General features: G+C 42.6%; 1 protein-coding gene across 1 annotated transcript in view; it reads left to right on the top strand.

Annotated features, from left to right (window-relative positions):
* Positions 1 to 4,175, top strand: part of MTUS1 (microtubule associated scaffold protein 1) — a 338,112-nt gene extending 333,937 nt beyond the window's left edge. The window contains exons 16-17 of the mRNA XM_082249360.1: positions 1,999 to 2,096; positions 3,339 to 4,175. Coding sequence (XP_082105486.1) covers positions 1,999 to 2,096; positions 3,339 to 3,555 — 315 coding nt within the window. The 3' untranslated portion in view covers positions 3,556 to 4,175. The remainder of the gene's footprint in view (positions 1 to 1,998; positions 2,097 to 3,338) is intronic.
* Positions 4,176 to 11,625: the final 7,450 nt, after the last annotated feature.

Raw genomic sequence — 11,625 nt, forward strand, 5'->3', positions numbered from 1 at the left:
TTTCTAGTCTACTCTTCATTATTAGCCATGCCATGCAGGTTCCTAGTTCATTATCTGTACTGGTGTTTTTTCTGTGACAGACCTGCAGTTGACAGTGACTACCCATCTGTTCCAGTTAGCACAGGTTAGACCTGCGGAATCCTTTTTTAAATTATCCATCCAGAGCTGAGGTGGTCTTCCTATTCCCTTCTTTCCAACTCTGGGCCTCTGGCTTTCTAGCTCAGTGTCATTGTCCCAGTTTCTATGGCAGAATGGATCAGGGAATTTACTCCTTGTTCTCATGCCAAAAAGGGGGTATTTGTCCAATCCAATGTTAGTACAGCGATCTCCCCTGCTAAGCTATTGTGTTCTGACAGGGGGATAGCCCCACTGCCAGAACACTCTAGCCAGTGCAGACCGGGAGCTGATCGGCAGACCTTTTTCAGTCATGAACCATCAGCAGAAGGCCTATCGGACCAAATGCCGTACACACGGGCTGAATGTCAGCCTGTTTCTATTCAACCGGCCGACATTTGGCCTGTATGTACTAGGCTATCATTCGAGCCAAATCTAAATCCAACTTTGGGCTTTAGCCAGCTCTTTGAGCTGCAGACAAGCCCTATTTTTTCAGTTTTTTTCTTAGGTCTTACTCTGTTTAACTGCCTTTGCATATTCTGACAGTCTAAGAGTTCCTATGTCCCTCAGTGGACAGTCAAGAGAAAATAAGATTTTTGTACTCTCCATAAAATTATTTCTTGGAATCCTTTGAAGGACAAAGGTCCCTCCCCTTTTATACACTCTCCATCTAAGGGTTGCTCCAATCTGGATTGAGGAGCAGCGGAATTACCCTTGGGCAGTAGCATTCTCAATCTGGGGAGAGGGTAGTGCTTGGATGGACTAGGAAATTTTGGTGGACTTGGCTAACAAACTAAAGCTGGAGTTACAGCAATGTATTTTTTTTTTCTTTGAAATAATGGTTTTACATAAAAGCTTTTACGTAAGCGCCCCTGTTTGGTTTACATGGTTTGACTCAACCCTTTAACTGCAAAGCCTAAAAAAAAAAAAAAAAAAAAACAAATGCAGCCGCCACATTTGAGAATTTTTAAGCTGGAATTTAATACATATTTTTTTTTGAGTGGATTACTGCTTTAACTGCCATGTTTTGTCACATGAATTACTAGGGAGCCTTTGAACACCTTTCCAAAAGGAAGGGCACTCGTCTGAACAATATGTCCTCTGGGTCTTTACTGTACATATCAGAACGATAGCAGGCCACACTCTACCAAACAAGTGTCAGGGTTTACTATTTTTTTAGTTTCTTTTTTGTATCAATGTTGGACATTGTACAGCCCTAAATATTTTCTGTCATCTAGGGATTATAAAATGTTTTGTGCGTGATTTCTCAAGCACTTTGAAAGTAAACAAGTATATGCATTTTTCCCTGCCTGTCTGCATTAGAAGCTTGTTCAGCAGTGGCACCTGCTTGTCCCTCGTACTATTACTGGTATTATATCAGTGATCTCATAGTGCTGGTATTTCTATTTTATGATGTCATGTGCATTCTACAAATGGCTTGCTAAATGTAATGAGACTGCCCTCCACAGCAGTGTAAAGTATAGTACTGCCTTGTTCCTTGTATTAGTTATTCTGGTGCTGCAAAAACACATTCTCCATGTGGCTGTCAGTGGGTGCAATAATAATAATAAAACAGAATATTTCTACAGTTCACAGACCTACAAATACATACACGCTGCTTCTCCAGCATACGGCTAGGAGTGTCAACAGTGTAAGATTTCACTCAACTTGTTCCTTTGGTCTTTCCAGGACATTTACTTGTTGTATTCTTTGTGTGCTTATGCCTCTCCACCCATAATTCTGGGAACAAAGAATGAATATTTGTTATGTAATTAGACTCACACGTGGCAATCCCTTGCCCTTTTCAAACACAAGATCCTGTTTAAGGTTGACCCGGCAGGTCCTGCATTTACAGTAACTTCAATTTTGTTCTTTTTTGTTTAGGTGGAGACTAACACCATTCTGGTAGAACGGCTGAACAAATGCCAGCAGGAGAATGAGGATCTCAAAGCTCGTATGGCGAATCACATAGCAATCTCAAGGTAAACGGTAGCTCACTGATCTCAGCTCATTTTTCTCAGTGGATTGTTGGCGTAGCTAGAGATAAGTGTCCAAGCTGAGTGTGATTATAATGGAGGCGATTTACACACTTAATTTTTCCTTGACATCTTTGGGGCGTTTATAGTGAGTTGGTATTGCAGACATTTCTAAGAAATGTTTTAAATCTATTATTATTTTGGCAAGTACCTGAAAAATTGGGAAAGCAGCATTATGAGAACTACTTCTGTAACTACTTCTAGAGTTGGGCAATTGCATCATCTGGTTATTTTATCACTTAAGAAGATCTCTATTTCCTTTCTAATGTGACATGTACCAGTGAGATCTGCTCCTTTTACCTTCTGACATAAATGGGAAAGGGACCAATAGCAGAATAGTAGCATTTCACAGGCCATATATTAAAGGCGAAGTACAGCCAAAGTTTAATTGGCAGTACTTCTTCTGTGGATCACAGAAAAGCAGATAGTTTTGCACTCCCGTGACCCAATTTCAACAGACAGAAGGCTAAAGCCCGCTGATGTCAAGGAGCCGGTCCAGGCTCGGGAAAGATTGTGACCATATGGTTGGGATCCGCCCACATGCCTGGACCAGCACTCGGCTGAGCCTCGCAGCAAGCCACCCCCTCCACAGCCCAGCGCTCCAGTGAGCGAAGGGCCTAGAGTAGAGAGCTGGAGACTGACAGTCACAACTCTCTGCTCCGAGCAGACATGAGAACTGAGCAATCATTGATGTTTATTTGCTTAGTTCTCAGCCTAAGAGCCAGCAGAGGACAGATGCAGCACCGGACCACTGCTGCATTCACCTAGGTAAGTATGATTAAAAAAAAAAATCCTATTCTTCTCTTTTAATCACTCATGTATATGTGTGTTATGGTTTTTTTAACGTTTTTACAAATGAAAAAGCGGCAGACTACAATTTGCATAAAGGGATACTGTAAGGATAGAAATATTGGAGCTGTCATCCTCATTCTAGCTTTAATAATTAGACACTGAGTCACTAACTAGGAATGATTGTCCATCTCTGATGTTCCTATACTTCACTGGCTCCATACTTGTTCCAGTTCAGTGGCTTACCAAATAGTGAAAAATCCACGCTGTCTGCATTGGTTTTACTATACCAGAAACCAGCTATTTCACTATGACAGATTTGTCATCCAGCTTTCATCCTTTTTTTCTTTTTCTGTTATATCCGTACACAAAATTGACTTACAAATTTTGCCCTTTTAGGCAGCTGTCTACGGAGCAAGAGGTTCTGCAGCGATCTCTAGAGAAAGAGTCCAAAGCGAACAAGCGGCTCTCGATGGAAAATGAAGAACTCCTATGGAAGTTGCACAATGGGGATCTATGCAGTCCTAAAAAGTTGTCTCCATCCTCCCCTGGTATCCCATTTCACCCATCACGGAACTCGGGCAGCTTTTCCAGCCCAACAGTGTCACCCAGATGACACCCTTACAATGGTTAGACTTCACCGAAACATTTCAGGACATAGCGGTGAGATTGCTTTGGATATGTACAGTGGAAAATAAAAGCTATATTAGCTATCTAACCATTACACACAACTGGAATTTGGGAGAAGGCTTCTTCAACCTACTGGAAATGAAGGGGTGACTTGTTGTTGCTCTTTTATCTAAAGAGAAGACTTTGGACTGGGAAATTAATACCTATATGGACATTGTTGCACAAAGCACTTATCTAGCAAGATACAGTCGTTCTTGCGGTTATTTTTTTTGCCTTTTTTCACCTACTGCGAGTATATAGGGAAAAAAGCTCAGGGCTTGTAGATAAAAGATCACAAACTTTCTATAGTTTCTTTATCACCTGTAATTCTTTTTCTCCCGTTGGATGGGGTGCTTGTAAAGTGAATGAGATGGATGGTAACACACCTGAATTGTGTGCCTCATGCTGCCTGTGTGTTTGTTTTGTTAGGGTTTTTTTTTTTCTGTCTTTTGTACAGGACTATATCCAGGAAACATGTCTGTATTTCAAGGACACCATGTTACTGCTTTAGGAACTCAGCACAATACATTGCTGCCTATTCCTGTTGTGAACCTCTCTATGGAAGCATCAGAACACTATCTAGTAAGATTTTTGGGCCTTCATGTTGTGCCCCTGTGACTGTCTTGGTCTCTAAAATGTAGAAATGGTGTGAGTTTGAGTCTGTTAAATACTGCACTTCTACTGTGCTGAACATCTGCTACGCAACGTTACTTTTCGGGTCTATGCAAAAGGCATCACATGGTGTATTTGTAAAATTTTCTGTATCAAGCTTTTGTCTTTGCAGCAGTTAAGTACATGCATCAAAAGACCATATATAAGGGGAACTGCCACTAACAGACTCATTTAATAACTGCAGTGATGTGTAATACATTCAGCAACCAATTGTATTCAGTTTACTGGAGTTAATCTGTAAAAGATTTATTCTGAATGCCTGCAATCAATTGTTACTTTGCACATTGCTTATTTAAATAAGTCTGTATTGCCTTACAATAAGGTCATCTTTATTAGAGGCTGGAGTATAAAGCAGGAGAAAGGCTTTTTTACTATTAATTGTAGCTCATCTCTTCCACTATTCAGCATGGATAGTCAGATGATTGTGTAACGGTTTTACCTCCTGTTGACCTGAAAATTTATTGCAGTGTGGTTTAGTTTAAATTGTTTGCAGAGTTTCCAAAAAAATTTCCAAAGAGTTTTTATTACCCAGCAAAAATCGGTTTTCTGTTGTTAATTCTTTTGTTTTGTGTTCACTTCTTAGGCATTGAAGTCCTGCTCATACTGCCACTGGGCTTTTTGGGTAAGGCGGTCCGGGGCTGTCGCCAATTTGTATTGGTTTGTACCCCTGTTCTGTCTTTCTGATCATAGGACTTTGATGTGGTCACTAATAGGACAAATATGGGCACAGGATAAGTTTTGTGTATATTGTTTTATCTGTTTCATCTGCATCATTCAAATGTGTGTAGCTTCTAGCAAACTTGGATGTAAAAAGAAATAATAAAGCTGTAGTTGCTTGGTTTGTAATGATGGAAATATATTCTGACATGTAATAAGAGAATAAATTTATTGGTGCAGTAATTTACTTCATACAGTTCTGTTCTGGTAAGTCATTTTTCTTATCCTATGTTTCAAATTTCAATTCTTTCAATTTTTAGTACATTGAAAGGACAGGAGAAAAATGGGGTGGCTTGTTGACTTATTCTTTAAAGTGCATGCTCCAGAGCAGACGTCTTGGTGAATCACTGACCTGAAACCAGCAAAATAGCAGCAGCCTACTTTGGAATGAAGAAGAGAGAAGAACGCCTTTAAAGACAAGTCAGCAACAATAGTTCCTATATTGCATTTTAATGGGTCCTCTAAATATCAGCCTTCGGTGGTTTTAATCTTAACCATTACAGCCCTGATCATCCACAAGGATAGACACGGACATGCCTCTGGTCAAATAAACAAAATGTAAACATGCCTCTAGTGAGTTTAAGTGCTTACCATTCCCTGGGATCTCGTCGACAGGAGGATCATGTCACCCAGAACACATTGAATCAGCATGATAGCCAGAGAACCAAGGATCGGACTCAAAACAAGTATGAAGATCCAGAGTTCTGACCACCTTGGTCTATATGTATTGGATTTAGACAGTCAGGCAACTAGCATTTTTTGAAGATGGACAATGGAAACCTTTGTATTTCTTTCTGTTAGATTTCCTTTTTAAACATTTTAAGAATTGCAGTAAGGGGGTTAAAAGTTCTGTCAGGTTTTCATTGCCCTTTGCAGACTATTTTTTCTTGTCTAGTATCCATTTAAAATGGTCACAAAGACAACGTGAGAACAAATACAGCAATACAAATCTGACAGGGATTCAAAGGTTTCCCCGCCCAAAGCATTTTTCCTTTTAGCTAGAGTTGCACTTTAATATACAAGTAATATCCCTGCACCACATGTAGTGATGTAGTGACTTCACAACAAATTTTTATTGATTATTGGTGGAATTACAGATACCGTTCCAAAGAGTAAGACAGCCATGTAAACTGATATTCTTCTCATTCAGCATATTCTAGAAAATTCTAAATGGTGAAGAAAGGATGAAAATCCCTGGAGCTTGCACCTTTAAAACCAGCTCTGTGCTTTAGTTTATCCCTTTTATGATCAGTGGTCATTGTGTCAATGCCCAGACCAAATTAAGAAGCATCTGCATGCATATGTTAACTTAACAAATGCGCATACCTAAAATTTTAAAGGACGCAGTGTTTTTTTTTTATTTGATAAACTATTTTAACTATATAATTAATATGCTTTATTATATGCTAACAAATGGACAAAATTGTTCACTATTATTTAGTTTATTTAATACTGCAATGGTATCTGACAATTATAGTCAGAGTAAGGCCCCTTTCACACGGCTCCGTTCCGTTGACAGAACCATTCTGCTCAGCAGGGGATAGATCCGCCGATCCCTGCTGAGCAGGCGGATGACCGCTCCGTCTTCGCTCTGTGTGCTGAGACGGAGCTGTCAGATCCCCCGCTGTCCTCTATGGGGGAATCGGATCAGAACGGAACGCCTGTCTGTTTTCATCCGATCCGCTGGACGGATGGAAAATAGGGTTTCAATCCGTCCAGATTTCACGGACAGGATGGGAATCAGATGGCAACGGAGATGTCTCTGCTGACATCCGCTTCCCCATAGGGATGCATGGAGGATCCGATCAGGTCCGCCTAAAAAACTGACAGGCAGATCTGATCAGATCGTTTGTGTGAAAGGACCCTAACCCTGTAGAAAATTACAGTATTAAGTGCAATGCGATCTACAGGCTGCAGTGCCTGTTGATGGTTGAAGAGTCCAGCCTAGTTTCTGATCATTAGTGTGGACTACAGCTGTCGGTAAATAACCTGGTCTGACAGCTAGCACCCATGTACAGTATTGGCTGCTTACCCTCAGCACAGGGCATTGTGGTATTTAATAAAAATAATGCAGTTTGGAAGGTGTTAAGCAGGGCAGTAGGAAGAGCAAACGGCATGACCAGTTTTTTTTTTTTTTTTTTTTTGGCGAAAGAACTGCAGGCAACTGGGCAGGGTTTTTAACCGATCACGAAAATCACAATAAAGATCCGGTGCTTACCAATTGGTAATGGTGAAGAGTGGAGTGCCTGACTGATCCTGAGCTGCTGTAGGAGAAACCCCTTGGGGAGGGGGGCAACAGAAAAAAGCACACAGTTGGAGGGAAAATCCTGACAGGAGCAGGCTACCTAGAGATGGTAACCACTAACAGTGCCCTATCCAATGAGCACTAGGAGACAAGCGCATAAAAAAATCCAAGTTTATTGAAGTCCAAAATATAAAAACAAATTAAGCCAGATCTAAACAAAAACAAAGTTCCACTGATGCAAATTGCAGGAGGTGGGGTAAGTTTAGTAGATCCCTAAAATTGACAAGTCCTTGGGTAACTTACAAAGAGAACACCCTCCTGCCTGCTACTCTGCACGGCTCCAGTGCAGACTCCATCGCGGAGGACGGATCGTGGCTTCCCCTTCTTAAAGGTACCCCACCTCCTGCAATTTGCATCAGTGGAACTTTGTTTTTGTTTAGATCTGGCTTAATTTGTTTTTATATTTTGGACTTAAATAAACTTGCCTCCTAGTGCTCACTGGATAGGGCACTGTTAGGGGTTACCATCTCTAGGTAGCCTGCTCCTGTCAGTGCTTTCCCTCCAACTGTGTTCTTTTTAACCTATCAAACTTCTTTCCCCTACCTATGGTTGATAGTTCAGATATGTTGGAGGTTATTCCTTTAGATCTGATCCAGCTAAAAACTGAAAAAGAAGCAAAGAAATGATGCATGTGATAAGTACAGATTCCCTTTTACTACTTGGGTAGATACTAATACAGGCCAGTTACTTCCACAAATCAGAGTGCTAGGTAGGGTCTTGCTATAATCACAGGATTAGTGGCAGCATGCCTGTAAGTGTTTGGGAAGTGTATTGTAATGATGAGGCTCACTGTATTAAACAAAAACTGACCAAGTTGTGTAATTGCAGCAGCAAAATTAGTCTGGTTCGTTCAATTGCTCTTTCGTGCATCGACGGACACAGCGTCCCATAAATCAAACTACTGGGTTGTATTGCCTCCTCCAGAAGTAGAACTAGGCAGAACAGAAAACACCTGGCTACGCCCATGGGCCGTCCTCAGCTGGTATTTAACACTCCTCTCTGCTCTAGATAATCAGTTTTAATCTATCCAGTCGGGAGTAAGGACCTAGGTTCCTGCCTGGGATCTTTTGTCCTAGCAATTTTTTTCTCCTTCCTTACACCTTTTTTGTTTTTTCTCTCGGGAGATCTACAATCAACTGCCAGGCTTGGGTATTCTAGATGGAGGGGCCCAGCCCAGCCATCGAGAGCGTGCAGACCGCAGCTACACATCTCAGACAGAGGCTGGCCCGTGAGTTAAACATCTCGCAGGTTCACATACGACCGGGCGTGGGTTTGAGTCACAGTGGTTCCTTGGCAGACCGCTCCCCTACTTCAGTGGTGAGGATTCTGGTTGGAGTGCTACCCACACCATGAAGGGGTCCCCCCTCTCCCCTTTTGGTGTTTTTTTTTTGGGGTGGACACTGCAGGGACGGTCAGACCTGCCTGCAGATTTCCTCCTCCCATCCTTAAATCCCTCAGTGAGCTGGGCCTCCCCCACTCTTTTCCCCCCTGCCTGGACCTGGAGTCTGGTGGGAGTCCCAGGGCAGAGAATGCAGCGGAGACCCCTGGGGTGTCCCCTGCTATCCCCACTCTGTAAGGGTCCTGGGATAGTGTATGTCCTGCCCTGGTAGTCTGGAGGGGTCCCAGTGTAGGAGACCCCTATGTATATGCCCTACTGTTTGCAGTGTGGGTACAAGGCAGGGGGGTCCCAGTGCAGAGTACCCAGTGGAGTCTCCCCCAGTGTGTGTCCTACCTTCAGGGGGGTCTCCTTGCAGAGGGTGCAGCGGGCACAGGAAAGATCCTGGCAGCATGCTTCAGCATCTGTAGCCAATGGCGGCCATTTTTCCTTAGTCTGGCTGGTCTCCAGCTGGCAGCCATGTTGGTGTAGCCCAATGGTTTTATGGGGGCCATTTTCCTTTAGTCTGGGAAGATGCTGAAGACAACCGAAGCCTCGTGTGGATGCCGAAGCTCCTCCTTTTACTCTTCCTCCTCAGTTTCCTCTTCCTCAGTTTCCTCTTACTGTGCCCGGGACATATGAACAGGTATGACGTCCATGGTGATGCTGGGTCCAAGTTCTCGGCACTCCTCCGATCAGTAGGGTGAGTCCTTGAAGGTCCTTGTTATCTCTCTCTGCTAATGAGTACCCTGAGCCTTGGGGGGGATCCTTTTTAGTGGTGCCAAAAACTGGATTTATGTCTTACCGTAAAATCCTTTTCTCTGATGTTCATTGAGAGCCACAGACAGACATATCTTCATTAGTCGAATGGGTTATGCTTCCTAGAAGTAGGACACTAGGCGGAAAAGGGTTAACAGAGCTTTAACTACGCTCATGGGGCATTCCAAGGTGGTATACTCCCACTTCTTGCTTCTAGGATTCAGTTTAGTAACAAGCAGTGTCAGAATACATAATCCAACTCCACAGAGGGGTGGGTGCTGTGTCCGTCAATGAACATCAAAGAAAAGGATTGTACTGTAAGACAAAAATCCAGTTTTCTCTTTTGTTCATTGATGGACACAGCAACATATCTTCATTAGTTGAATGGGACATCCCAAAGCTGTATCAGCATGAGGGGTGGGAAACAAACACCGCAAGAAACAATTCCCAACAGAGCTAAATAGGGCTGCTGAATATAATCGCCGAATCGATGCATCGCGATGCGACCCTTCGCGATTCTGCATCGATTCGGGATGGTTGAATAATCGATTACCTAATGACGTCACTTCCGGGGGCGGGGACAGAAGTGACATGGCGGCGCTGGCCGGGCTTGTGGGATACGGAGCTCCTCCTCGCGGCGTGGGAGAGGAGGAGAGCGGAGCTATCAGTGCTCTCTCTGGCCCCGGGATACACACGGCATGCCCACTTAGCACGCTGCTGCCCGACCGCCCGCTCTGACAGCCCGGCCGCCCGAAGTCGCGGCCTTCCCAGCTCGGTACACTTCTGGTAGCGGTGCGGTTCTCGGCAGACAGCCTGAGTTGACCGCAGGGGAGCGAGGAGGCCCTGCTTTCCGCCTGTACCATGCACTGCACTAGTCCGAGCTCCAAATTCCCGACATGAGGCTCATCACTCATTCGGTATATGATGTCATTGTAGGCGAAACCTTGGGATCTGGTGATCACCAGTCAGTGTGGTTTAATATAAGAACTGTGAAAGAGTCACACCACACAAAAACAAAAGTTTTAGATTTTAGTAAAACAGACTTTTCAAAAATGAAATTAGTCATAAATGAGTCCTTATCAGACTGGAATGGATTACATGGAGTCCAGGAGAAATGGGACTACTTAAAAGGTGCATTATTGAAGGAAACAGAAAATTGCATTAGACTTGTCAGTAAAAGCAAAAAAAGGAAGAGACCACTGTGGTACTCAGCAGAAGTGGCTCAAATCATTAAAAATAAAAAGCTAGCATTTTGTAATTATAAAAAAAAACCCAGAGCAATGAAGATAAGGAAATCTACAAGATTAGGCAGAAAGAGGCCAAGCAAGTTATAAGAACTTCTAAAGCGCAGGCAGAAGAAAAACTAGCTCAGTCTATGAAAAAGGGGGATAAGACATTCTTCAGATATATAAATGAAAAAAGGAAATTAAAACAAGGAATAACTAAATTAAAAACAAAGGGCGGAAGGTATGTAGAAGAGAATAAAGGGCTAGCCGACTGCCTTAATGAATACTTCTGTTCAGTTTTTACAGAAGAAAAAGAAGGAAAAGGACCTCCACTTGAAAGGATGACTAATGAATCATTTGATGCATGTGTCTTTACAGAGGAAGACGTTCTAAGATTGCTGTCTAAAGTGAAGACAAATAAGTCACAGGGTCCTGATGAGATACACCCAAAATTATTAAAAGAGCTTAGTGGTGAGCTGGCAAAACCATTAACAGATTTATTTAAACAATCATTAATAACAGGAGTCGTCCCGGAAGATTGGAAATTGGCAAATGTCGTGCCCATTCACAAGAAAGGTAGTAGGGAGGAATCGAGCAACTATAGACCAGTGAGTCTGACATCAATAGTAGGCAAATTAATGGAAACCCTATTAAAGGATAGAATTGTGGAACATCTTAAATCCCATGGATTGCAAGATGAAAAACAACATGGGTTTACTTCAGGGAGATCATGTCAAACAAATCTTATAGATTTTTTTGACTGGGTGACTAAAATAATAGACGGTGGAGGTGCAGTAGACATTGCATATCTAGATTTTAGTAAGGCTTTTGACACTGTCCCACATAGAAGACTTATCAATAAATTACAGTCATTGAGCATGGACTCCCATATTGTTGAGTGGATTAGGCAGTGGCTGAGTGACAGACAACAGAGGGTTGTGGTCAATGGAGAACATTCAGAAC

Source organism: Pelophylax lessonae (assembly GCF_965119305.1).
Source record: "Pelophylax lessonae genome assembly, chromosome: 1".
Classification (NCBI taxonomy): Eukaryota; Metazoa; Chordata; class Amphibia; order Anura; family Ranidae; genus Pelophylax; species Pelophylax lessonae.